The following is a 27,153-nucleotide window of genomic DNA, read 5'->3' on the forward strand; positions in this document are numbered from 1 at the left end:
GTATGTAGAATTTGTCAGAAATTTTCTCGCACAAAGCAAAGTGTTTTGGACAAATGCTACTTTATTGTCGTGCGATGTTCTAGCGCAAGTAGAGTCCATTGAGCTTATAAAAGTGCGGGGATCCCGAATCCGGAGAATCCAGTGGGGCAGGTATTGCGCTACAACTCAGGTTCTGCCAGTGATTTTTCACCAAGGCGTGGACACAGGCGTTCTGGATCATCGCGTCTTCGAGCAGGTGAAACATGAAGATGGCTGACGGCTCGACCATATTGCGTAGGAACCGGCCAGGCACAAAATCCAAGGTGAGCACTGTCCAGGCGCACGAGCCCCCAGCCCTCTAACCAGGTTCCGATTCCGATTTCGCCTTCCAGGACTTCTGTCGCTGGCCCGACGAGCCCCTGGAGGAGATGGACAGCACGCTGGCGGTGCAACAGTACATCCAGCAGCTGATCAAGCGCGACCCGAGCAACGTGGAGCTCATCCTGACCATGCCCGAGGCGCAGGACGAGGGCGTGTGGAAGTACGAGCACCTGCGCCAGTTCTGCATGGAGCTAAACGGCCTGGCCGTGCGGCTGCAGAAGGAGTGCTCCCCGTCGACGTGCACCCAGATGACGGCCACCGACCAGTGGATTTTCCTGTGCGCCGCCCACAAGACGCCCAAGGAGTGCCCGGCCATCGACTACACACGCCACACGCTGGACGGGGCCGCCTGTCTGCTGAACAGCAACAAGTACTTTCCGAGCAGGTATGGGAGATGTCCGACTGGTTGCAACTAGCCACATAATGAGCAAAGTGTCTCCCACAGGGTGTCCATCAAGGAGTCGTCGGTGACTAAGCTGGGCTCCGTGTGCCGGCGCGTGTACCGCATCTTCTCGCACGCCTATTTTCACCATCGTCGAATTTTCGACGAGTTCGAGGCCGAGACGTATCTGTGCCACCGATTCACGCATTTCGTCACAAAGTACAATTTGATGTCCAAGGAGAATCTGATTGTGCCCATCAACGTGGGCGAGAACGCGGCTCCGGGAGAGAGCGAGGCCTAGGCGCTCGCCCAGATGCCCAGATCAGTCCGGCTCGCATGGAACACTCATTCAACATACATCTATTTATATTTACCAATAGCTTGCAGCTTGGGTTGGCTCGCCCTGGCAGAGACACACGGACGGAGCGAACCCGACTCGAATGCAGATCTTGTATGTAGTTTAGATGTCAGATACACATAGAGCTACATAACGATTACTAAGTAACAAGGGCAGACCCAGATATACGCAGGCCCTCCACCCCGCTCGCCCCATCTGATCCTAAGTCAGCAATTATTCCGCAAGTTATATTACGATTATGTTTAACTCCTTATTTTAAATAAATTATATGTAGACACACGGCCTTCTTGTGGCCGAACTCACACCATAACCCCGAAAACCAAATCCCTCTTGACAACTTGCAGCCAAATCATCAACAAAGCTGTACGTGACTAAAACGTGAACTTTACTATACAAAATTACTATATACACAACAGAAATTGCAATAAAAGAAGTACATACACACACAAGGATAGGGTTCTTAGCGCCTGTAATGCTTTCGTCAAACAATATTCACCTCGAACATGGGCTTTTTGTTCACCAAGCGCTCGAAGCCGAGGCGAGAGAGGTCCAATGTGCTGAACTTGCCGTCCAGGATCAGTTCGGAAATGGCTCGACCCACGGCCGGAGTCTGCTGGATACCGTGACCGCTGAAACCGGCTGCTATCAAGAGATTGCTGTAGTGAGGATGTCTGCCGATAATGCCGTTCGCGTCGAATGTGTTGTGGTCGTAGTAGCCCGCCCAGCTGCTCTGGATTTTCACCGACTCGAAGGCCGGCACTCGGCTCGCCAGTGTGGGCCAGACGTTCGATTCGAAGTACCCGTGGTCCACGTCCAGTGTTTCGCACTCCGGCTCCTCGTCTTCGCTGGGACTGCGGCCGCAGAGGAAGTTTCCACAGAGACCATCGCGCCGGAAGTAGGTGCCATCGGGGTCGACGGTCAGAGGCGTGGCCACTTCCGGACAGTTCTGCCCCTGTGTGCTGAACACATAGACATACCGCTTGCGGGGTTCTACTGGCAGAGCGACCCTGAGGGAACTCTCCTTCGCCCCCGGATCACCGATGCCTGCCAGATGCGCCACCTGACCCGAGTATGCTCCAGCTGCCAGGACGCAGGTGTCGAACTTTACGGTTCGTTGCACTCCGTCTCCGGCGTCTACAACTGCTCCGGATAGGGCTCCTGAGTCGTTCCACTCAAAGCCCACCACCGATCCATTGGCGAAATGGGCGCCCAGGTCGCGGGCTTCTTCTTGTAGCCCATCAGAAGGGCCCAGGGATCAAACCATCCCTCCTTGTCGACCCCATGGCAGCCCAGCTCCACACCCTCCGTAGACAGCCACGGAAATCGACGACGGAGTGCCACCGGACCAAGTAGCTCGTTTCGGGCCCCCAGCTCGTTCTGCAGCTTGGAATTCTGAGCCAGGATTTGGGCTCCCTTTGCGGAGGCCAGGATCAGGTAGCCGTTTGGCTGGTAGCAGAGGTCCACATCCCCCAGGTGCTTGCTTCCGTTCACCACGAAGTTGTATCCGAACAGAGACATCTCTATGTTCTCGGCCAGGGAGAACTGCTGGCGAACTCCGCCCACAGAGAGCACAGTAGAAGCACTGGTGTACTACAAAATCCAGGAAAGCAAACATCATTTAATCGGAAGCAATATTATTTACAAAGCAGTGCAAGTTCAATATTATTTCGAGATTAAAAAAAAGGAATTGTGGTTTCAATAAGATACATTTCCCCTCTAGTTTTATTTTAAAGATCGGTCAGAATTCTTTTGGAACTTAAATAAAATCAAAATCCCAAGAGAAGTCCTATATATAAATATACATATAATCACTATGATCAGCTGCATGTAAACACATTCGCATTTTAAATTGTAATAACAGGGTCAACCATCGCTGACATTAGTTCAAACTAAATGAGTATTAGACCGATTGCCTACACAAACACTTGATTTTTAGACTCTTAAATTTGAAAACCCCACAAAAGTTATCACACAGTTATCTTAAGCACTAGAATGTATTCAGAAGTTTAGAAACCATACATACCCCAGAATCCCGCTCCACGACCAGGACATTAAGCTTTCTTCCCAGCTGTAGCGTTCGGGACTTGAGCCAAAAAGCGGACGAGGCACCCATTCCGCCGCCCCCGATTATCAGGACATCGCAGCTCTGGGGGAGGACATCGCCTTGCGCCTTGCCACTCAGGCTGCGAAGCTGACGCAGTGCAACCGATCGCAGAACTCGTCTCAGGCCCAGCATTTTTCACACTAACCGACGGGCGTGTGAATCGTGCGTTGATAAGCGCCATTGAAACCGCAGATTAGATTTAAGCAGCTTTCCGTAAGTGTGTTGTGTGCACAACAAATTTTTTGTGCACAATAAATAAAAGCAGAAATACAGTAAAAACCTGCCTCAACGGACTGTCCGGACTGTTCTTCTAATTAAACTAATTGTATACTAAATACTAAATTTTTTTTAAAGATCAATATCTTGGGAAAATAACAAAATTAAGACTGAAACAGGAACTTTTGGATATCTCCAGACAGGATTGGACGTGAAAAAATCTTATCTTATTTACACTTCACTTTTCTTAATATATTAAGGACCTGTGTCTCTTCCTTATTTTATATTCTAAACTGAAAATTGTATGGAACTTGACAATTTAAAACACATTATTAGCTTAAAACGAACGGTAAAACAGGATTAAGAGACGTTCAAACAAAGTCAGAATTTCATGATCGATTTTTATCGTAGAAAATGGATAACATAATATCTTACGCAGACATAAATTTAAATTTACGATAGTGATTTTTAACTTATAGACTTAGGATACATGTTTTTTTACACTTTGAAAAATATCCTATGAAAACGGGAAAATTGTCAATTTGGAAAAATTAAAAAGGTATTTAACTTTTAATGTTTTTCAGAGATTGTAGGGAAATATTTTTAGCTTTAATATCCTTATTTAATTTTTTGAATTGGAGACACTCAATCGACTGGAATCATGTCAGCAGTTATTGTATTTTTTTTTGTTTGCGCCTCGGAAGACAGGTTGTTTATCTTTTTTTTTAATAACTTAAGGTTAAAATAAAGTTGAAAACCTCTAACCTTACTGTGGGTAAAAACTTCAAAGCATTCCATGAAGAACTCTTTTTTTTTAATTTCCAGAATGACAATTTTTGATGGGTTACACAGGTGTAGCCTCTTAATTAGGTCAAGCCATCGTATGAAACGAAGAAACAAAAATTGTCTATCCCCGAACAGCCTTTACTGTAAGTAAAAGTACTGTATCTATGAAAAATAAATATACAAAGCCCGCGCTTATCTTTTAAGAGCTAATCTTCCATTGCCCTCAATTGCTTTAGTGCCATAATGCTATTGTGATAAATTAGACTTTATTTGCATATCCTTTACAAAAGGCAAATAGAGGAGTTTTCACAATTTTAGTAGGCTAGTTGTACGGCTTATCTTAACCTTGACTCTGGCTGGAAGGTTGATTCTCTTCTGCGGCAGGTTTCCCGTGTTGTTGGCCTGGTTTATTGCGTCCCGACCTATGGCGTTTGTTTGGCCGAGCACCGGCACCTGGTTGCTGTTGCTGTTGGTGGTGTTGCTGCTGCTGCTGCTGCTGCTGCTGGCGGTGTTGGGGACGTGGATGAGCCCCATCGCCCTCCCAAAAATCGGTGGATGTGTTTGGCTTCTGTAAACTATACAAATAATATTGAATTACTAGCTAATGGCTAACCTTAAGGCCACTTTCAGCTCACCCTTCTATACTATCAGGCAGCTCGTCCAGGCTCATGAGGATGTGAAGGGCTGGTATCTGGCGGTTGACGATTATCTCCTCGAGGCCATCCATCTGCGGCTTCCAGTGCTCCTCCACGCTTTATTAAATACACTATTATAGTAATGACACCTTAGTTGCTTACGAGCTGCCCACCTGGTGTAAGCCATGCGCGTCACTTGGTAGACGGGGTGGCTCCGTTTGAGCACCTCGGCGCAGGATATGGTCTTGACCACTCCGCCGCCGGATCCGCTCCACACTACGCATCTGTGTTCGCCTTTGTTCAGCGCCGCCTGAGCGAACTCAATCACATTGCTCACTTTAGTACCGCCTTTTACCTACAATTGAGTAACAAGTTTAGGGAAATGTACGGAGAAAAACGCTTAGTTCTCACATGCATCCAGAGAAAGTCCTTTTGAGGGTTTGGCATGCAGTCCTCGAAGGGCAAATCGCTTTTGCTCAGCTCCTTCTCCACGTTTTCGGCCTTGCGGTAGTGCATCATTTTGAGGCGGGCCGACTGAATCTGCAAATAAGATTGTTTTACCCCATCAGGAATATAATATTGCAGAAGCCCTCCGGCAATAACCTTGAACCGATAATGGGCAAAAAAAAAAGACCCCGTGGTCCAGAATCTGAACAACCAACTTAACAACCAACCACTCGTCGTAAACTGTCCGGAGCAGCTATTGCGCTGTCACAGTCCGTGCAAATTGAATAATTGCTTGGTTTATGAGCCGAGTCAGCAAGGGCAGAACGGTAGGAGACAAGCTGCAAATGGTGTAAGCAGCCAGCCTTCTGGCCAGCGAAGTTACCTACACTTTTAGAGCATGATTTGTTTTTCCGGAGCTGATTTGGTAAGCAATATGTTTTCCTGATTGAGTACAAACTAAAAAAAAAACTAGAAACGGATTTGTTTTTAAACGATGGGCATTTATTTTAACTTAAGCTTAAATAATGTTATATAATTAATTTGTTTTTGTGGGGCTGATTTCTGTGATTGGTAAAACTATATCAACATTTTATTGAAAACAAGCAACTGCTGTTGATCTATATAAGTATTTTTAATTAAATTTCATAAATCTAAAAATAATAGGTTTTACAGTGTTTTTATACATATATATATAATTCATATATTTCTTGCTTAATCCACAGTTATATTTATTCAAATTTTAAAACATTTAAAAAGGGGTGCTTAGCTCAAGAGTAAATAATTTAAGTATAAAGTTAAATAAATAAATAAATTAAAGTGGCAATTAAATACATTTAATTTAGATATAAGCATTTAAGAATTGATACAAAATTATATTAGTAAGCCTAGCTAATTTATAACTTAAATAAAAGGTACAGTTGCGTAAGAAGTAAGGCAAACCCTTCGGCAAAACCATGACACTCTTTGCTTTGACTTAATGCATTTTGAAGAGGAGTTCAAGTAAAAGTCAATAAAAAACCATTTCTACAGCAATTAAATGAAAGCGGATGCAGAAGCGTTTTCCTCGGCGTTTTCCCATTAAATAAAACCCTGCTGGTGTCGGCCACTAGACAACGGGCGATGGAGTGGGGAGCGGGAAAGGAGGTCACCGGGGGATGATAACCGCAGAAGCATGATGCCACTTGTTGAAGCTGCGGCCGAACAACATTTTGGTCGTGGGTGTGGGGGCTGCAGCTGAATTCGACAGCAGCAATGAAAGTTTATTAATGAACTTTCATCCAACAACAAAAAACGAGGGAAAAATCAGATGGTTGTGTGGTATGATGATGGCAAGTACATGGGGCCACGTGTCCCAGACAATTCTATGGCCCAATGCAGCCGGAACGAAAGGAGCCCGAGATGGAAAAGGAAAGCGGGCTGGAATTTTCCTAAAGGAATGCGTTGAAATTCCTTCTATTTCTGCTCCAGCTTGGGCTGCTCTGCCCGGCTCATCGTCAACGCCAGGCCCATCGTCACAATCATTTGGCACCACCGCCATTCCTGTCAAGTACGAATAATAATTCAATTTGGTGCGGAAGTTATTAATAAAACGGTTCGCACCCCGGGCAAGGATAAGTGGAAAGCCGTGGGAAGCTGCCCTTCAATGTAATTTGTTGTATGTTTATGACAACACGTACTTTGAATTAACTCATCCATGGCCAAATTGAGTTTTATTTTAAGAGCAAATTAGGTTGTCTAAGCATTTAACAGTTCAAAACTCAATTGAGAGTGTGCGTATACGCAATATTAAGTATACGCAGCGGTGCAACCTCACAATGGTGGATGTTTAACTCTGCACCCTCCCTTCCTTTTCTTTGCATATCCTCACGCACAATGGAAGAGGTTTGGTGGCAACCCACTCCTCCGCTCTTAGCTATGAATGAAGCGTCGCAAAAATTCCATTTATTTGCCATTTCAATCGCACCCACCACACCACCACCAGCCCCATCTCGGCTCCAACCCACTGAAGTATGCATTCATTAGACATGCCAAGGCAGCCGAAGGCGAAGCCTCAGCAGCCGCGACCGAGCTTAGCTTTTGGCCAAACCGCAGAGCAAGGATCAGTTTGGTTTCGCAAGTCGTCGCCAACGGTTCGTCGTCTCGGACTCGGAACAAGATTCACTCATCGGAGTTCGCTTTGACTCAAGTAAGTGCCACGGATACGGTGATAGCCAATCGACCATTAATTGTCGACCACTATTTGTGAATTGTATACGTTACATGGCCATAAAACAAACCTAAGGAACCGCAGTTTAATTACAAACAAAAAATGTTGTTTATAAAAACCATCCGCGATTTAATCGAGCAAAATTAAGGAACACAAATTTCTAACCAGCCCACAACCTCGGACATAATAAAATTAAAATAGCACCAATATAAATACATCAAGTTCAATGTGAAATGTAAATTGGTGGGCTTAGAAAGCCGAAAAAAACTACGAACACGGCGGGGATAAATCAGATCGCATAAATAACAAAACAATAAAGAACAGGAAAACTACATTTTTTAATAAATAAATATTAGCAGATTGTTAAAAATAAATCAAACGATAATATTACAAAAAAATCCGAAAAACATACTTTTGCTCTATTAACAACTCAAACTTTTTGTTAGATTTTCGGCACTGTTTTCTAATTTTAAGTTCGTTAATACAAAATAAATAAAATATTGTGATGAAGACGAATTGTAAAAAAAACAGCTATTGCGCTGGGAAATACCAGTTGTAAAATCAAATTTAGTGGGGCTAGAAAATATCGCTTGAGAAAATGTTCTAGACTAATTGTTCAATTAATAAAATACAAGAAAGAGCGCCTTAAGATCACCGACTAGAGGTACCTTTTATTTAAGCTGCAGCAGGCTAACATATCTTAAATATTGTCAGATTTTAACAATTTTTTAGTATTCTGGGTAAATTTTTTCTATTTCAGACAGTATCAAAAAAATGAGAGTGCAATTTTTTGGAGTAAGTCCAGCCTTACAATCCAGCGGAATAGCATTTGCAATTATAGTTTCCGATATATGCACGTTTATATTTCGGAAAGTAAAATACAGATAGATAGAAAGAAATAACAACGATTACATTATGCACTGTTTCTCTGCGAGAAATTGATAAAATCATAAACCAACTATTGCCCGAACCTGTTGTGTTTCCAGTTCCCTAACCCCTTTTAGTGATTTGGTGCTTTGGCCAAATTTTGAAATGTCCAAGCTATATCGATTTCTACAATTTATTAATAAAAATATCTATATGTGTAATTTTAGGGAAATTGATTTTATTTTATTTTTTGGATTGTATACATTTAAAAATACCCACGTTCAATATTTTCAAAGTTACACCCAAGTTTTAAAAGGAGTTTCAGACTGCTTGAAAGTACAAGTATCAACTTTAAACTCGTTTTTCTCAAAATGGTGTTTTCAAAGTCAATGACCAAAATTACTCGAAAACGGTTCAACCGATTAGTCTGAAATTTTTACACGAGCTTCTTCAATAAATTTTTAGTTGTTAATCAAAGATTTTTTTTCCCATCGACAACCTTTTTTCATATTCAACGTTAGAGATCAGCTGTAGTTCTTTTCCAAACAAATGTACCACAATATGTGAACAATCAATAAATTTAAAAGTTTTCTCAGAAAAAAATCTTTAAAATTCTTTTCTTTCGGCCTTCTAACTGCATACAACAATTTATTTAAAAATCTTGTCTTTACAATGAAACCCTTAGAAAATATTGTCTCAAATATGAAATTATGTAAGCAAGAATTGAAGTAAACTTAGAAGTTTATATGCCCTTGCAGGTATTACAAAATTAAATATTCCATAAGCGATTATATTAAATTTGTATGCGTAATATCGTTGCCCAACCCGTTCCGTTCCAACTTATATACTAGTTGCAAAAAATCAAAGACTTTTGGAAAAGTTTTATCCAGATAGCTTTAAAACTGAGAGACTAGATGCATACTATTGACTGAAGAAGGGTATGAACACAATAACTATAGCTTGCTTCTAAGAAAGTAAAATTTTATGGGAACTTAACGCAAACAAACTTTTCATTCATTTAAAACTCGAACCTGATTGCTTATATTAAAGTTGCCCACTTCTCTGATTCATCGGTAAATTTTCCAAATTTAAATACCAACGAACAGCGGAAACGAATAAATACAAACCCGCATCACGAGCTGCAGAGAAGCCATTTGGAGAATCAATCAAAGATGGATAGCACTGAGTTTCGAAAACGTGGCATGGAAATGGTGGAGTACATTTGCAACTACCTGGAGACGCTGAACGAGCGCCGAGTGACACCCAGCGTAGAGCCGGGCTACCTGCGGCACCTGTTGCCAAGTAAGTCCGATTCTCCCGCAAAGCACTAAGACCCTTCCTCACAGCACCCCCATCCACACAGCCGAGGCCCCACAGGAGCCGGAGGACTGGGACCAGATCATGAGCGACGTGGAGGACAAGATCATGCCCGGCGTGACGCACTGGCAGCATCCGCGCTTCCACGCCTACTTTCCGGCGGGCAACTCGTTCCCCTCGATTCTGGGCGACATGCTGGGCGACGGCATTGGGTGCATCGGGTTCTCCTGGGCGGCCAGTCCCGCCTGCACCGAGCTGGAGACGATCGTGCTCGACTGGCTGGGCAAGGCCATCGGCCTGCCGGATCACTTTCTGGCCCTCAAGGAGGGCAGCACCGGTGGGGGAGTCATTCAGGTAAACACAAAACAATTTGAAAATAACGCTATAGTCTAGTAACTCCGATTAGGCTATTTTTTTTAAAAGAATACAAAAATGTTGACTATGGCATATATAATTTATTGATCAAAAGTCGAATTGTTGTACGTTTCGTTTAGATTACTCTTATAAGAACTTTAAGACGGTTTGGTTTTTAATTAAACTCATTGCTCCCCAAAATGTACAATGTTTAACCTTACTAAAGAGTTTTTTTTTTCGAATTTACCCTTAACAATACCGCTCATTTTTTTAATAACTTTCTTGCACAGCTATAATTTGTATTTAAATTTGTGCAGCTTAGTAAAACACGCATAAAACAAGAGTAAAGTCAAATATTTATTGGTCAAATCTGTCCCAACTTAGAAAAACAGGAAATTGCCTAGAAAATAGTACTTCACCTTTATAAATATTAGAATAAAAAAAATAGTTTCTTGGCTATTTAATTGTTATAACACCATAATAAAATAGACTAAAAGATAAAATAGCAAAATACATAAACAAAAACAAATGGGTTTACTACTGTTTCATATAAAGTATATATATTCTTGATCAGCATCACTAGGAGAGTCGATCTAGTCAAGTCCGTCCGTCTGTCCGTTTCTACGCAAACTATTTTTCTCAGTTTTAAGGCTGTCTGCATAAAACGTTCCAAAAATGTTTTTTCCTATTGCAGGTAGTACATAAGTCGCTCAGCTATGTCATATAGCTTCCATAGGAACAATCGGAAAAAAAAATTTTAAAAAATATAGCTTTGTTGTTTTAAAATTTTGGTTGCTAGTTCTTCGACATTTAGTGATGTTTTATTATTATAGAGTTGCAGTTTAAGTTTGATCAAAATCGGACGACTCAATCCATATAAACAATCCGAATATTAAATAATAAAAAAAATCGTTACTTATCCAATTTTAAATTTTTTTTAAATTCTTTTGAACAAAATAATAGTTTAATAATTCAGAATTAGGCATTTATTTTTGTATCGAAATCGGAAAACAATATCATATAACTGCCATAGGAACGATCAAATAATTGAGCTTAAAATCGTCACAGCTTCAATGTTTTTAAATATTTTAAAGAATACATAATTTTGGCAACAATTATAATACAATTCAAAGACCCAAAAAATAACAAAAAAAAAAGTATTACATTTTTGTAAATAGTAAAGTAACTGTTTTGATTGTTGATTTTACCCGAGCCTTTTTTTCTGTGTTTTTTTTTATAGTATTGTATAGTTTCTTGATTTCCCAATGCTTGTAGCCAAATTGTTCACAATTATTCCATCGGAGCTATAAAGTATACCCATCCCAGTTTAAACTCGTTATCCCGCATCCTATGAATTATTTTCCGGGCTGCAGACCTCCGCCTCGGAGTGCGTGCTGGTCACGATGCTGGCTGCCAGGGCGCAGGCCCTCAAGAGGCTCAAGGCGCAGCACCCGTTCGTGGAGGAGGGCCACCTGCTGTCCAAGCTGATGGCCTACTGCTCCAAGGAGGCGCACAGCTGCGTGGAGAAGGCGGCGATGATCTGCTTCGTGAAGCTGCGCATCCTGGAGCCCGACGAGGACGCCAGCCTGCGCGGCCAGACGATCTACGAGGCCATGGAGGAGGACGAACTGCAAGGCCTGGTGCCGTTCTTCGTCTCCACCACGCTGGGCACCACGGGCTCGTGTGCGTTCGACAACCTGCCGGAGATCGGCAAGCAGCTGCAGCGGTTCCCGGGCGTCTGGCTGCATGTGGACGCCGCCTACGCGGGCAACAGCTTCATTTGCCCCGAACTGAAGCCCCTCCTGAAGGTGAGTGGATTTGCCGGAGAAGCCAGTCCCAGTCCCATCCGACTATGTCCACTCCGCAGGGCATCGAATTTGCCGACTCATTCAACACGAACCCCAACAAATGGCTGCTGACCAACTTCGACTGCTCGACGCTGTGGGTGCGGGACCGCATCCGCCTGACATCAGCCCTGGTGGTGGATCCGCTGTACCTGAAGCACGGCTACTCGGACGCGGCCATCGACTATCGTCATTGGGGAGTTCCACTCAGCCGGCGATTTCGTTCGCTGAAGCTGTGGTATGTAGCATGTGCCATACGGGGTCCAAAGGGGCCCCTCGACAGCCAAGTGCGAATGGCTCTGTTGACTGTTGACTATTGTCGAAAATTTGAATTGAATTGTTTTTGGCCTGCTCTGGAGTGGCGTTAAGTATGTTGACTTGTTTAGCTCAAGCATGTGCCTTCACAGCATTTGCTTGCGATTTAGTTGTAATGCTGAATCCACTGCCCAGATGAGATGAGTCCAAACCGAAACACGACATGGCCGAGCAAACATTTATTGCTAATTGTTGCCCACCCAGAAGACACCAACCACGAATGTTATTTATTTATATGTCTGAAGTAAGATCGTATTTACAGGTTCGTGCTGCGATCTTATGGGATTTCCGGGCTGCAGCACTACATACGTCACCATATCAAACTGGCCAAGCGATTCGAAGAGCTCGTGCTCAAAGATAAACGCTTTGAGATCTGTAACCAAGTCAAGGTGACTTACATTTGCTTTCGTTTCGTTTCGTTTCTTTTCGTTTCTTTTCTTTCTCTTTTCTATTTTATTTGCTCTTGTTTCGATTGATTCGGTTTCTTCCAGTAATTAATCATGCTCAGAGTTCAAAGCTCTTTTGTGCACCCACCCCACCGCAATGTGTGGGATTTTCATTCAAGCAACTTGTGGGTGTGTGGGTCCATTATGCGAATGGTCCAAGGGACCAGCACCCATGCAGGGCGCAGCTATAGTTGGGAAATTGACTGGCGAGTAAGGCAAATATCGCTGCCTAAACGCTGTCCGGAGGGCCTTGGCCACGAAGACGTGAACTTGTTCACACCCGCCTGCCCAATGAAGCAAATGAAGCAAACGTGCGCAACTACACGCCAAATTCCGCAAAGAAACTGACGCAAAAAAATTGATTTCTTTTTCGCTTTTTCAATGGAAGTGTTTTGGCATAATTGCTATAGAAAATTGACCAGAGACAGGCACAAGTGATTCATCGAGTCGGCGACTGACAAATGTTTCGGACTCGTTGAGCGTAAGCGTGCCCAATTCAATTGAGTGGCGATTCGGTAGCGGATCTGCAGAAGCTCACGTTGTGAAAACTTTGAAGGAAGTGTGTTACTTTTGTATCACGACTAACTTACTACATTTCGTAGAAATCAAAATATCTAATGACGAACATTGCATAGGGGCTATGAAAAACCCTATCACATTTGTAAACGGTTTTATTAGGTTTATTTAAACTATATTGGTAAATTAATGTATTTAATTTTTGCTATGTCGTAGCTAGCAATTTGTCACCCCAAATTAAGCTTTTTGGTGCAGAAATTTGTTCAGTAAGTTTTTTAAATTTAATAATAATCCTACATTTTAATTGCTTTAGCTGGGACTGGTCTGCTTCCGGCTGAAGGGCAGCGACAAGCTAAACGAAAAGCTACTCAGTATAATCAACGAGTCCGGAAAACTGCACATGGTGCCGGCCAGCGTGGGAGACCGCTACATCATCCGGTTCTGCGCCGTGGCCCAGAACGCGACCGCCGAGGACATCGACTACGCTTGGGACATCATCGTGGACTTCGCCAACGAGCTGCTGGAGAAGGAGCAGCACGACGAGCTCTCCGAGATCATGAACCGCAAGAAGCAGGACACGCTGGCCCAGAAGCGCTCCTTCTTCGTGCGCATGGTCAGCGACCCGAAGATATACAACCCGGCCATCAACAAGGCCGGCACCCCCAAGCTCTCCATGGAGTTGCCCTCGCCGGTGGTGAGCCGCGGCAGTGCCCCCATCATCCGGACTCAGAGCTCGGTGGACCACAACTCCTGGATATCCTGGCCGCTGGCCTTCCTGTTCAACAGCAACAACGAGGAGAAAGGCAGCAATGTCTCCTTGCGGTGAGTCCAGTGCAAAATATAACTCATTTAAGAGAGCTCATGGAGTCATATTAAAGCTAGTTTAAAACTTAAGTACAAGTTACTGTCTAAAAATGTATTAATACCAACACATTTTAGACAATCGCTTAGCCTTTATCATTTACTTTCATATTTAAAACATTTAAACAACTATTTGATTTTGCTTTAAGAAAAGTACAACAGTTTTTTGGTTTCGTACTTAAAAAGCGATGACTTGGCCTTTAATGAAAACGACCATACTGATAAAAAAAAGTATAGTATTATAAAAGTACATCAAATACCTTATAAATAAATAAAAGTATATGAAATCGTAGTTTTAAATACAATGCGAATTAAATTTCATGATTTAATATTAAATAATTAATAATGTTAAAACAAGAAGGAAAGCAAACTTCGGCAAGCCGAAGTTCATATACCCTTGCAGCTATTGCATTAATTAAATAATTTTGAAAACATTTAAATTACTGATTTACTTGAGTATTTGTTGAAAAACATTGAAACTATGATGATTTGCAGCTCAATTATTAGATAGTTATTTTATATATTTTTATTATTTCTATGGGAGCTATATGCTATAGACGTCCGATTTTGATAAAATTTATACCATAATTCTGAAATAATTAAACATTACTATATGTCGAAGAACTAAACAAAAAATTAAAAAACAGAAAAGTTATAATTTTTTTTCATTTATTTTTCCGATTGTTCCTATGGGAGCTATATGCTATAGTCGTCCGATTTTGATGAAATTTAAACCGTAATTCTGAAATATTAAACCATTACTATATCTCGAAGAACTAAACAAAAAATTAAAAAACAGCAAAGTTATAATTTTTATTCATTTATTTTTCCGATTGTTCCTATGGGAGCTATATGCTATAGTCGTCCGATCCGGCTCGTTCCGACTTATATACTATCTGCAATAGAAGGACAACTTTTGGGAAAGTTTCATGCAGATAGCTTTAAAACTGAGAGACTAGTTTGCATATAAACGGACGGACAGACGGACATGGCTAGATCGACTCTACTAGTGATGCTGATCAAGAATATATATACTTTATAGGGTCGGAAACGTCTCCTTCACTGCGTTGCAAACTTCTGACTGAAATTATAATACCCTCTGCAAGGGTATAAATATTAGATTTCAAATAGTTCCTATTTGATTTAAATACATTTTATATAATCTAAATATGTTTTAGATTAAAATAAAATTCTCAGATATTGAAATCAATTCAGATAATAGTCAAAAGAAAAATTAAAAAAGAAAATGTGCATATTTAAAATAACTAAAAACAGCAATGGGTGAAAATTAAAAAATGTAAATTGAGTTCAAAATATTTGGATTTACTAGGTTTTTTTTACAGGTGTGGTAAAGCCTTATTATTTGTCGGCATGAAACCTTTAAAAGTCAATGTCTAAAAGCAGAAGTCTCCGGGAAAACAATGATAATGTATAAGATGATGTCCAGAATATTATAACTCCCCTTGTAGTTTCCCCTTTGTAACCAAAGAACCCTATATTTCTTTTGCAGCTTTCGCCATCTGGACACCCACGTGCGGGCCTCGTCGTCGCGACGTAATTCCGGAGCCGGATCCTCCCCTTCGCCGGAAAACGAGTTGGACAACGTGAATGGCCAGCAGCAGCAACTGGAACTGCGATCGCCTCGCCGATCGCCCATGGTTGTGCGCAAGTCATCGGCCACACGGGACAATCTCAACTAATTATATCCAATCAGTTTATGGAAACAAACATATAATACAATATTAGCGCTTCCCTATGCAAGGCGCCTAGTTGAATTCTAGACCAATCTACAACGCGGTGGGACACCAAAGTCAAGGCTTCTCACGACCTCCCTTATAATACTTGTACTCTAAGTTCCGTGGTAGCCAATCGATCGAATTACTTTCTTGTTTATGAAATGCAATAAATATTATTTCCAAAATATGTCTTTGAATTCTTTGGAGAATGACTTCTCACTAAATATGTGAATTAAAATATTTTGCAACAAATTATTATTTATTAGTTTTTAAAGAATGTTTTTTTCGCAACTCAATTCCAGTGGAACATTTTTTCTCAGGCTGTCATCCAAAAACATGTCTTGGCCTCTTATTTGCAATAGCTTATGGTTGTTCAACCAATGTGTTGATTCGCCATTGCAAACAATAATATGCATATGTACTGACAAATGGTAAACAGAAATATCCTGTGATTTCTGTGCGCTCCCACAAGGTAAACAAAAGAAAACCAATTGGTTTTGCTGATGCCATGGATATGACGTAGGATTTTTGTAAATAGTCATGGAATTGGAAATGGAAATGGTTGTGACTCATCGAACGGAGATCATAAATTTTCAAATGCTTCATTAAATTATTAGCGGGTCTTTGGATGGGATCCTGGTGTTCTAAGAATACGGGTTATCCCCATTTTTGATGGGCCCCCTTGGAGTCCAGATTTTGCCCGAACACTCTGACCAACTGATTCAGATAGGCCTCCTTTTCAGCACTTGAGTAATGGTCGAGTCGCCCTTTCTTCATGTCCCAATTCAGATACCTGGGCGCCGCCAAGTTCGATTCAAAGTTAGAGGCCGACATTTGGTTCTTGTTTTCTGCTCGACTAGACTTGGTCAGGTCAATGAAGGGTTTATGAATCGAATTGGGCAGAAAGCTGAAAGCTTTATAGGTATTCAAATTCATTGGAGCCGAATTCATCAACTTATCGTCTTTGGCATCTAGTTGAACACTTTGAAAGTTCGATTTTTCTACTGCATTTTCAGAGGTTTGCAATTGCGAGCTGGATAGCTGTTTGGATAGTGGACTGGTCTTTTCAATCATTCTCTGCAATATCTCATCGTAGCTTTGCGCTGACTTTACTGGAGCTTTGACTCCGGCGTTATTTTAATCTGCTGCTCCAGACTGGACCACTCCTGGCTGCAACTGTTCCAAGCGCCGCTTCATGGCCAGCAGTTGTCCTTCCTGATCGGTTAGCTTGGGATTCGACTGTGACATCTTGCTATCTATGGCCTCCAACTGCTCCAAGTTGGAAAGCACAGAGCCCTTGGCGGCCAGAATGCCACGTTGATTTCGTGCAGAGTTTTTCAGGTGCTTAATGTTTCCCATCTCTGTGGGTTTTATTTTTAAGACAATGTCTTTTCCCTTGGCCTGATGCCTTTTGGCCCTCTCCATTCGCTGCACCAGGGCATCTAAATTCGGTTTGATTTTCGACGTATCCTCGAAGTTTCTGGGCAGAAAGCCGCGATCTCTAAGATAGACCACGGGAGACTCCCAGTTCCTTATCAAATTCCGCACGACCTCATTGTAGGTGCGAAGTGGATCATCTGCAAGTTTCGCCGTATGTGTTGTCTTGGCACTGGCTTTTAGAGCCACAGCCGTCGAGCTGAACACGAGGACACACCTGAGCCATTTCTATAGATTAGGATTGTTTAACATTACACAATTCGCGGAAATTTACCAGACAACAATTCGCATGGCAGTTAGGAGTGGATAAATTGTTATTCTCAAAATATAGTTCAATTTGATTGATTTGAAATATTTGGTTAGGCTATAGAGATCTTATGAAACAAAAACATAAAACGAAAAACATTAAACTTTATCCATTTAATCTTACTCTAAATGAGCAAATATCATGAAATTCAAACTAAGAAACAGGTTTTTTACTGTTTACTCGCCCAATAATCCCAATTATATGTTTCTGGCGCCAATAAAAATCAAAATATCAATTGACAGAATCTTTGACACCTCACGCAGAATAATCAATAAATAAAATCCAAACCCATAAATTAGCATGCCTAGCCGCACCAGAATGAGTGAAATGCCAAAGGTATGATTTGGCAAAATTCAATTCAAACGAAATCACCAAAATAAACGAAAATACAGAAGAAGAGACCCGGAGCACAAAATCTTAGCATGCAATATCCGTCAGCTGTTGTCAAGCGTGCGCACCATCAAAAATAAAAAAAAAAATAGAAATGCAAATTTACCAAAAAAAGAAAAACTACAGGCAGCCCTCGTACAGCCGAAGGTTCACAAATCAACCTTCCCTATTTAATCTTTTCGATAGATCAAACTAGATTAAACAACACACAATTTTCTCATCACAACTCAGACTTTCTCTTAAAATTAAAAGATTGTTTTTTAAAGCTAATTGAAACCAACTAAAAACTGAAAACTTTATTTTACCAGTTAATCAGTTAAAAAATTTCCTTTTAAAGAATACTTTTCGGTTGATTTCTAAAAGGTAATTCTCAATCAAGGACATAAAATTTATCATGTATGTTTTTTTGTATACATTTGTGAGGAATATTTATATTCAATGATAACCCATGTTGTTTGACTATTTTATTCCTATATAAATTCCTTTATAAATATAAACGATTTTTGACTGTATCGAAACATTTTGGGAACTGTGTTCGGTGTTAGGCAGTGCCAACTGCCATAATTAATGGGTAGACAACAAAAGCGTTAGCCGCGCTCCAAACACGCATCCCCGATCTCACGTATGTATGTAGCAGCTTCAGAAGGCGGATGGATTCGGTGGATGATGGCAATGGACCTCGAGCATTTTGAAGTGTGACCGCGTAAACTGAATATGAATTTATATTTAGACGCAAGACGTCATCTGCGGTGGCTGGTACTGTGAATGAAAGTTCAGGCCAAGCTCGGGCCGCGAAAGAGGAGCAGAGCAATACGGCAAGTCACGGTGTTCAGGCGATCTCTGTCCCACGATCTCCGAATCTCCGCCAGCGGACTCTGCTCCCACTGAGCATCTCCTCAAGTCGGCGACGCGTGCGCCGAGTGAGTCAGCCATGTTTACCAACCTTTGGTTCAGCCTCTCTACGGTGGTTGAAGTCTGATTATTTCTTAACAGAACTTAGGCTTAAGTCTCTGAACAAGTTACAAAATGCTTTGGGGTTCATTTAAAGTGAAAAATATGAATGTATTTGGTAATTGCAGGTTATCAAGTAATATATTTTATAAAGCCGGAAACATTGATAAAAGAAGTACCCAAATAAGAACCCGATTCTATTATCTGATTCCTCCTTTGTATCTAGGGATCAAAACGGGTTTTACGGTTATGTTTCCAGATTTTTGTTCAAAAGCTTAAAAACATTCAGAGTTTATTTCTGACGTTTATTTAAAAACAAAAATAAACCTTGCGAACCAAGAAACTAAATTGGAATTTAGTGTTATCCTTACTATTTTATAGTTTAGTGACAATAGCATACAAACTTATTAGTTAATGCTAAACATATTTATTATCAGCTGACAAGCATATAATGTGAGCTTTGAATAAAACCGTAAAAAATAAACCAAAAGTCAATCGGCGTCTTGTAGATATATATCTTGCCAAAATTTTCCAGTTTCCCCCTTTGGGAGACTTTGAAGTTATTATTTGCTGAGGGTTTTGTTTCGAAGTTTGGTAAATATATCTTCCTTAAAATAGGGTATACAGCAATAAAATGTTGGAAATCCTCTATTACTTTTATTTTGCAAAGGGTTTACGCCCGTTGTGATCTGTTGCTGCTAGTTAGATTTAATGTCATTGTTTTTCCTTAAAAATGTAAACTTAGTGAGATAATTAAGTTTTTTTTTATCCCTACTGAAATTAGATCACATTTTTTATATCAATTTGCATGATACAAATGGGAATTGCAGTGGATCAAAAAACAAATTTTAATATGCTTATGCTAAAGCTTACTTTGCTTAAATTGATTGTAAATATTTGACTTTACCCAATTTGTTAACCTACAAACAGTTGCAACCACTGTACCATTAGGGAGTGGGGAGCCATAGATGATGACTTATAATCTAAAATACATGATGGATTGGGAAGTAAGCATAGCTAATGTCAGATCATTACTGGGCAGAGTTAGATAAGCAACCGTCAGCAATTATCGCCCAGCCAAATTACGGGGGACCTCCAGCTGACTCTCACAACAAAACCATTCATTCATACGTGCTCACCACCCACACCTATTATCTCCCATGTTCCCTCGCCTCGTAACCTGAACAAATCGTTGAAATTCATTTGGCAACGTTTGTTTATTTTAATATTTGTGTTTTTGTGTTCCACCTAGCTGGAGATTCCATGAAACAATGGGCGTTCTTCACAGCTACGTCACAAGTTGCGCCTGTTGCCAGGGATTGGTCATTCGTACATGCCAATTTCCGTTAACAGATTTGGTCAATGTTTGGACAATTGTTTGCCACTTTTGAGTACTTGGAGTGATTCCCCTTCTATTTAGTGCCAAAGACATCAGCCACGAAGGTATCAGTAATTCTTCAAGAGCTTAGAGGCAACAAGTTTTTTCTCTTCTTTAAATATCTTTTTGCTCACTCTTTGCACGTGCCAGATTTATGAGAAGTCACAAATTTTCTAAAAAGCGCTAAAAGTTCCCCGAAAAACCGAACGAAAAAAGAATAATCCAGGAGAACACGCTCAAAACCAATTTAAATAACATTAAATTTATCTGTGGCATTTCTAAACTTAATTAATTGAGATATAAATAATAGTAACATAAAGATTGTTACGAATTAAAGCGTACCATCAAAAAAAAAAAAGTAAATATTTGCGATAAAAATCTTGTCAGCAATTAGTGGGATATGAGAGTTACAAACAATTGAGGAACTTACTTCTCCAAAGTGTTTGTTGGTTTGTACCTCGATACTTGTACCTACTTATGTACGTACTTAGGTTCGAAATTATGATACTTTATATACCTTTTACCTTTCATATAGGTAAAGATTACTATTTGTCTTAATAATTTGTTATGTTAAATATTTAGGCACTGAAATATAGTTTGTTTCGTTTTGTTTTTTAATTTGCTTGTTACCACTTAATTTAATTTTGCATTATTTTCGCCAATAATAAAAAATATAATTTGACTGCAACTTGAAGAAAAGTTCAAACGCATATGCAAGATATATGATTTTTCTTTTTACTTGTTTTTACACCCAGACTTCATTGCCAATATCATAATTCATCTACAACTTCGTGAAGATTTTAACAAAATTATTGAACGATGTTTGTTAAGCCCGTATTGTAATTTTTACATTACCTAGAACCTTCTCAAATGGTGTACCTTTTACCTCACCTAGGTACTTGTTTTCTAAAATACCGTGTACCTTACCTAGATCCAAAAAACTAGTACCTTTTTCAACAGTGGCCAAACCACAAATGCGAAAGAGGTTCCTTTTTTAAGTAAGCTATCTGATTTTGAATATATGTATGTAATACCAATATGTGTACATCAAAGCCGAAAATAATTGGTTTAGTGTATTTCCCAATAATATCCATACATTTTATAACCAACCAAAATGAAGTAATTCGACCAATTTTACATTTGAAGCTGTCATTAATTACCCAATCGTACGGCAAATAACTCACCGTGTAATTAAGCCAGAAGCTGAAAACCCTTGCCCACCAGGGACTTTTTGGCCAAGCCAGCTAATGCTCCGTCCGTAGTCGGGAACGGAATGAGAGAATTGGCCATAATGACCAAAGCGGGTTTCCCAGCCCACGAAGTCCGAGTCTCCGGGTCGGTAATTCGAGTGTGATCACGAGACAACCAACATCAGTAAGAGTGCCGAACACCTCGCAGGTGTGAGAAGGGAATATAGCCGAGAAAAGAGCGAGGCCGAGAGTACCCGATCGGGGCGATCGAGCGAGCGATTTTCGGCCATATAAAAACGTATGCAGCGTACTGGCCAAGACATTCGCGTCAAGGAAGCTGAGCTGCAACGAGCAAGCTACGTGATAACCGGGAGTTAACAGTGATCGAGATAAGTCAGTGTGTGCTGTGTTGGACCCTAGTATTCAAGCTCTGAGGATAAACGTACAAGCACAAATAATATCCGAACTCTGTTTGATAAATAAAACAAACGAAAAGTGTAAATTGAACAAAATGAATGTGGAAGAGTTTCGCAAATACGGCAAGGAAGTGATCGATTATATATGTCAATATGGCACAAACATAGAGGAGCGTGATGTGGCGCCCACTCTGGATCCGGGTTACCTAAAAAAACTACTACCAGGTGAGCAAGCATGAAAAATACGTGTGAAAGTATCAAATACCTGGCAAAAGCTAGACAATCAAATTAAAGTTATTTACTTTAAGTGTTATTTAGAATACAAAAACCTGGCGTTTGTTTTGTGATTTAACAAAAATTTCTTGATCTCAAATCGGCTTACAATAGTTATTTACCCATAAAGTGTCAGAAATACTTTTTACTTTTTGGCTCCCACGTTCTTGACTAAAGAAAACAGAATTATAAGTTTTAAAATCTACAGACGACTGGATTTACAAATGTCCTTCGTGAATTTCGTACCAACGATAATTTCTTAGTCAGATCTATTTTGTTCGATTGTTTTTGCTGAAATTCATTCAAAACTAGAAGAAAAGTTTAATTATAGAACAAGTGATAAATTGTATACACTAATTTGTTAACTATGCCCAAACAAATTAGCAATGAATCCGAAAATATTTCGCTTCGCGCAAAATAATCAAAGAAAGCTGGGCACAACTCAATGCCTCTCAAAAACTTGTTAAATCATGTTGACTAATTGTTTTGCCCGCTGCCCGAAGAGTCATGTGAATAATGTGCGAGTGTAAACTATTCGAAAATCCCCAGCCCACGGATTCGAGTGCCCCGCATCGAGGTGCGTGGGTGGGGGCCTGGCATAATTGGGGCACACTTGGCAGCCACAGAAGCAGCCACCTCTCCGATCTCCCATCTTCCATCTTCGATCTCCGGGTACCGGGTACCACTGAAGTTGGCAGGCGAAGAGTAGATCTCGCTGGCGAATTTCTGGCGAATTCCGCGCAGTTGGCTAAGTTAAATATTTACGCCGGAATGGACGCCGCAATCCCGAGTTCAACTAAACAAATCAATTAATTATGCATACGCAAACACACACCTTGCGTATAGACTTACTTGTTGATCTTTCTACTCACTGCCAAAAACAACAGACGTGCCATAAATATTGCCTTTGCCTATTGCTGCCCCCCCCCCCCAAATTTATGGGTGATAAAAGAAATATTTAAGACCCATCCCACTAATCCCCGGACTGCCTGTTTATCTTTTTAGCCGACGCTCCTCAGTCGCCGGAGTCGTTCAAGGACGTGCTCGAGGACTTCGAGCAGAAGATCATGCCTGGCGTGGTGCACTGGAACCACCCCAAGTTCTTCGCCTACTTCCCCTCGGGCAACTCCTTTCCCTCGGTCCTCGGCGACATGCTGAGCAGTGCCATCGGATCGATTGGCTTCAGCTGGGCCAGCTGTCCGGCGGCGGCCGAGCTGGAGACGATCGTGATGAACTGGTACGCCAAGGCCCTCGGCCTGCCCAAGGCCTTCGTTTCGGATGCGCCGGGCAGCACGGGCGGCGGCGCCCTCCAGGGATCCGCCTCCGAGTGCGTGCTCGTCTCGCTGATCACAGCCCGCGCCCGGGCCATCAGCGAGCTGAAGGGCCAGACCAGCGTCCACGACAGCGTCTTTCTGCCCAGTCTGATTGCCTACGCCAGCCGCGAGGCGCACTCCTCCGTGGAGAAGGCCACCAAGATGGCGCTGGTGAAGCTCCGGATCATCGATGCCGACGAGCATGGACGCATGCGCGTCGACCTGCTGCGCCAGGCCATTCAGAACGATGTGAACGCCGGACTGACGCCCTTTTTCGTGGTGGCCACCGTTGGCACCACCGGCGGCTGTGCCTTTGACGATATCACGGAGATCGGCAAGGTGTGCCGTCAGGTGTCCAGCATCTGGCTGCACGTGGACGGCGCCTACGCGGGCAACTCCTTCATCCTGCCCGAGATGCGGGTTTTCTCCGCCGGCCTGGAGTACGCCGACTCCTTCAACACGAATCCCAACAAGCTGCTGCTCACGAACTTCGACGCCTCCGCCCTGTGGGTGCGCGATGTGATGAACCTGAAGAGCGCGCTCAACGTGAATCCCCTGTACCTGCGGCACGAGCACTTGAGCGGAGTGGACTACCGCCACTACGGCATACCCCTGAGCCGCCGCTTCCGGGCGCTGAAGCTCTGGTTCGTCTTCAGGACGTACGGCATCAGGGGCCTCCAGGAGTACATCCGCAATCACATGGCTCTGGCCAAGAAGTTTGAGATGCTGGTGCGAAAGGACGAGCGATTCGAGGTCCGAAACGATGTCCACCTTGGCCTGGTCTGCTTCAGAATGCGGTAAGTCTTACAACATTAACATTATTATTTTAATATAATGTGAATATTAGCTGGGTTTGCTTGATTTAAAGTTTTGTCACGCCTTTTCCATTCCCAAAAAAAACTTTAAATTCTTGGCCTCAATAACACATTTAAATTTTTCAAACCGGAACTTTCCAAAGTAAACCTTTTTATAAGGATTATGCATATGTAATTCCTAAGGCGCTATTTATGGTTTGGATAAAGTCATTATTTTTTATTATCGAGCAACTCAACTTGTTTAAAATTAGCTTGTGGCTTTAAAATGTTTACGAAACGGAAAAAATGCTATGTATTTTTAATGAATTAATGAACAAACTAGTTCAAAAATTCTTCGTTGGAACTCCTAGTTCTAGTGGATGTAGCCAATGGCACAAATCCAATAAACAAAAACAATATAAGAGAGATTTTATAAATGGTCTATACAGTCTTAACAAGAATATTAGGCTATTGTAAAATAAGTTTAGTTAGCTTTCAGAAGACAAGGGTGAGCAGGCGTGCTTAAAGTTTTACAAAGTTTCAAAAAAAATCTATGCTGAAGTCATGTAAGGCTAGGAAAATTCAATTACAGCTGCCTTTTTTAAGGCGGATATGTTCAAAAACATTGCAGTTGCAGTTGAAACACACCTATTACATATTTTTATGAAAACCTGGGAGTGGGTAGGCAGTATCTTTCGCTACATAATTTAGATAGATTGGTGTTAGGGCTGTAAAATATTTTCGAGATTTATGCACAAGAGTATAACAGATAGAAAAAAGAGTTCGGTAGTTGATCCTGTTCAGGAATATAAATACACAAACACAAGTAAAGAGAAGTTGAGTTGAAAAATAACCGAGTCATGCGTGAAGAGAAATCAATGATTACAGAAACTGACGACAGATGCTCTATGCTATGCTATTCTTCTGCTACAGCAAGTTACTTGGCTTTGCTCAGTCCTGTTTTATTCTGGGAGACTAATGGATTACTCGACCCTCTTTACAGAACTGGCGACGAGCCGAACCACATGCTGCTGGCTCAGATCAACCACTCGGGAAAGATGCACATGACGCCGGCCAAGTTCAACGGTCGCTACGTGATCCGATTCTGCGTCACCTACGAGCACGCCACCGAAAAGGACATCCTGGACGCTTGGAGCCAGATAAAGTGCTTCGCGGAGGAAATACTGCGGGACCACCAGTTGGAGTCCAGCTCTGTGCCCACCACGCCGGAGGGCTCGGAGCGGACCAGCTCGGAGCCAATGGCTCCTGTCGCCGGCAAGCCGCCAATCAAGAAGAAGCTGACACGCACCAAGTCGCTGCGCTTCTCCTTCACTCGTAGCATTTCGCGGGAGCAGTACCAGAGCCAAAGTGAGCACCTTATGGACGGGTGTACACCCATCCTGGTCGTGGATCCCAAAACTCTGCAGGAGAACTTTCAGAAAGCGGCAGACGACAATGAAAGAAGCAACAGTAATGGCAACTCGAAACTCAAAGATATATCCGACGTCGACACGGACGAGGCGAGTAACTGAACGCCCAGCCGGAAGGCATTCGCGGATTTACCTCTACCTAGTATTAACTATCGAGCTGAAAAGAGGCGTGTACCTAAAGTCTAGCGACTAACATTGCTCAGTTTGAGTTTAAGTACCTCTATTTTAAGGGTCAACGTTGTTTGCTGAATTTCATGTCATTTAATCATAGACTCATTTGTAATTGCTAATATTTTGTATCTACATTAAGTTACTATCATGAACGAAGCACTTATTTATATACATTAACTTGGCATTTGTTATGCACATTTTGCAAAAATTATACAACTGAAACACTACAGAGTGTCTTTTTTGGGCGGTTGGGGTCTTTAAATAAGAATTGTTCACAGCCATGTTATGTTACTTACATAGTACTTCACTTAATATTCATTTTTATCGGTAGTTTGTAAGGAGAAATACCCTTTTTACCAAAATTTGATTTATACCAGTTATAGCTCGTTGTTCGATTGAAATACCATTTTCATAACGCATCACGAAGCTCAAAGATATATCCGATGTGAGGCGACTTACTTAATTGTCGAGCTAAAAAGACCATTTTCCACTTAAATTGTTCAGATTGTATTTTTGTTTGTAATTTTATCTAAGTCAATTTGAATCAATTTTTTTAAGGTGGCTATGCTTCTAAATTTCGTTCTAATAACTTGCCCGCCTAAGGTTAGATTTAGATGTTGCTGAATGTCATCTAATTTAATATAAGTAAGATACTTTGGGTATTCCTGAAACGAATTAATCTCTGAATTGATAAAAATTCAGCAGAAATTTTATAGGTTGATGTGAAAACATATGTTCTACCAAAAAAAAATAGGTTTTCGCCGACCCCACCTTCTTAGAGATTGGAGATACGTTATCAATATCCAAAAAAAGGATACTTTTTAAAATTGTTTCCTACAAGGATATGCATTTGCATCTTTAATGCAATTTGGAAAGCTCTTAGATGTTTTGTGGGTAGCTGGTAGCCTGGTAAAGCGTCAAAAGATAAATTTAAAAATTTTGCCCTGCTTATTTACATTTTTTACACATATGTATGTACGTTGTATGTTGAGTTCAGAATGCAGTCACACGCTCAACAAAAGTATTGTTGATTAAACTTTTTGATTATGTGTAAACATGACTTTTTGATTGCTAACTTTTTTTAAAAATATGATTGCTTTTGACTATTCAACAAAAAAAACGTAAACAATCCAATTTTATTGAATTCAATTAAACAAATATCGAATGTCTTATAGAAATTAGCTGTCAGCATTCAATTTTGCACTGTACTCTTCAACTTTGTTAACCAAAGTGCAGAGTCGTAAATGAACTCACCTTTATAAATAACAATAATATTTCAACAATTTGTGCACAGCTAAATAAAAACAAACACACTGCACACGTGTGCTAATCGATAAGACCGGCTACGTGCCT

General features: G+C 41.3%; 6 protein-coding genes across 8 annotated transcripts; 3 read left to right on the forward strand and 3 right to left on the reverse strand.

Moving 5' to 3' along the window:
• The first annotated feature begins 5 nt into the window (after positions 1-5).
• Positions 6-1,549, forward strand: LOC128255793 (MOB kinase activator-like 4). Of its 2 annotated transcripts, none has more exons than XM_052985538.1 (3): positions 6-302; positions 372-745; positions 794-1,549. In XM_052985538.1, exons 1-3 carry the CDS (start codon positions 243-245, stop codon positions 1,041-1,043), a joined length of 684 nt encoding a protein of 227 aa, XP_052841498.1. In that variant the 5' UTR covers positions 6-242; the 3' UTR covers positions 1,044-1,549. The 2 variants fall into 2 exon arrangements, with proteins under 2 accessions (XP_052841498.1, XP_052841499.1); XM_052985539.1 differs by having other exon boundaries at positions 11-302; positions 806-1,549.
• Positions 1,465-3,371, reverse strand: LOC128255787 (FAD-dependent oxidoreductase domain-containing protein 1). Its single transcript, XM_052985532.1, is given in 3 exon segments — positions 1,465-2,321; positions 2,324-2,690; positions 3,124-3,371. Coding segments are annotated over 3 exon segments (1,320 nt in total). The 5' UTR covers positions 3,337-3,371; the 3' UTR covers positions 1,465-1,581.
• A 1,082-nt stretch (positions 3,372-4,453) lies between these two features.
• Positions 4,454-27,144, reverse strand: LOC128255795 (ribonuclease P protein subunit p25-like protein). 2 transcript variants are annotated; one of them, XM_052985541.1, is made up of 5 exons: positions 27,055-27,144; positions 5,253-5,381; positions 5,015-5,196; positions 4,842-4,958; positions 4,454-4,781 (listed from the first exon to the last, which is right to left on the reverse strand). In XM_052985541.1, exons 2-5 carry the CDS (start codon positions 5,358-5,360, stop codon positions 4,547-4,549), a joined length of 642 nt encoding a protein of 213 aa, XP_052841501.1. In that variant the 5' UTR covers positions 5,361-5,381; positions 27,055-27,144; the 3' UTR covers positions 4,454-4,546. The 2 variants fall into 2 exon arrangements, with proteins under 2 accessions (XP_052841501.1, XP_052841502.1); XM_052985542.1 differs by lacking the exon at positions 27,055-27,144 and adding an exon at positions 21,398-21,513.
• On the forward strand, positions 6,940-15,929 carry LOC128255784 (aromatic-L-amino-acid decarboxylase). Its single transcript, XM_052985529.1, has 8 exons — positions 6,940-7,473; positions 9,468-9,663; positions 9,725-10,032; positions 11,406-11,840; positions 11,900-12,114; positions 12,454-12,580; positions 13,467-13,975; positions 15,525-15,929. The coding sequence occupies exons 1-8, from the start codon at positions 7,207-7,209 to the stop codon at positions 15,712-15,714; spliced, it is 2,247 nt and encodes a 748-aa protein (XP_052841489.1). The 5' UTR covers positions 6,940-7,206; the 3' UTR covers positions 15,715-15,929.
• Positions 16,033-17,545, reverse strand: LOC128255790 (uncharacterized). The gene is given in 2 exon segments (XM_052985534.1): positions 16,033-17,404; positions 17,462-17,545. Coding segments are annotated over 2 exon segments (1,014 nt in total). The 5' UTR covers positions 17,479-17,545; the 3' UTR covers positions 16,033-16,407.
• LOC128255786 (aromatic-L-amino-acid decarboxylase) lies at positions 21,712-26,027 on the forward strand. The gene is made up of 3 exons (XM_052985531.1): positions 21,712-22,044; positions 23,098-24,202; positions 25,203-26,027. The coding sequence occupies exons 1-3, from the start codon at positions 21,915-21,917 to the stop codon at positions 25,729-25,731; spliced, it is 1,764 nt and encodes a 587-aa protein (XP_052841491.1). The 5' UTR covers positions 21,712-21,914; the 3' UTR covers positions 25,732-26,027.
• Positions 27,145-27,153: the final 9 nt, after the last annotated feature.

Source organism: Drosophila gunungcola (genome assembly GCF_025200985.1).
Source record: "Drosophila gunungcola strain Sukarami chromosome 2R unlocalized genomic scaffold, Dgunungcola_SK_2 000012F, whole genome shotgun sequence".
NCBI lineage: Eukaryota > Metazoa > Arthropoda > Insecta > Diptera > Drosophilidae > Drosophila > Drosophila gunungcola.

Coding starts and splice junctions, on each gene's coding strand:
- LOC128255784 (XM_052985529.1), top strand. CDS start 7,207: ATGAAGCGTCGCAAAAATTCCATTTATTTGCCATTTCAATCGCACCCA. Junction 12,581..13,466: donor AGATCTGTAACCAAGTCAAG/GTGACTTACATT, acceptor TAATTGCTTTAG/CTGGGACTGGTCTGCTTCCG. Junction 13,976..15,524: donor GGCAGCAATGTCTCCTTGCG/GTGAGTCCAGTG, acceptor TTTCTTTTGCAG/CTTTCGCCATCTGGACACCC.
- LOC128255786 (XM_052985531.1), top strand. CDS start 21,915: ATGAATGTGGAAGAGTTTCGCAAATACGGCAAGGAAGTGATCGATTAT. Junction 22,045..23,097: donor CCTAAAAAAACTACTACCAG/GTGAGCAAGCAT, acceptor TTATCTTTTTAG/CCGACGCTCCTCAGTCGCCG. Junction 24,203..25,202: donor CTGGTCTGCTTCAGAATGCG/GTAAGTCTTACA, acceptor CCCTCTTTACAG/AACTGGCGACGAGCCGAACC.
- LOC128255793 (XM_052985538.1), top strand. CDS start 243: ATGAAGATGGCTGACGGCTCGACCATATTGCGTAGGAACCGGCCAGGC. Junction 303..371: donor GGCCAGGCACAAAATCCAAG/GTGAGCACTGTC, acceptor TTCGCCTTCCAG/GACTTCTGTCGCTGGCCCGA. Junction 746..793: donor AACAAGTACTTTCCGAGCAG/GTATGGGAGATG, acceptor TAATGAGCAAAG/TGTCTCCCACAGGGTGTCCA.
- LOC128255795 (XM_052985541.1), bottom strand. CDS start 5,360: ATGATGCACTACCGCAAGGCCGAAAACGTGGAGAAGGAGCTGAGCAAA. Junction 5,197..5,252: donor AGGACTTTCTCTGGATGCAT/GTGAGAACTAAG, acceptor ACTCAATTGTAG/GTAAAAGGCGGTACTAAAGT. Junction 4,782..4,841: donor CTGCCTGATAGTATAGAAGG/GTGAGCTGAAAG, acceptor TTATTTGTATAG/TTTACAGAAGCCAAACACAT.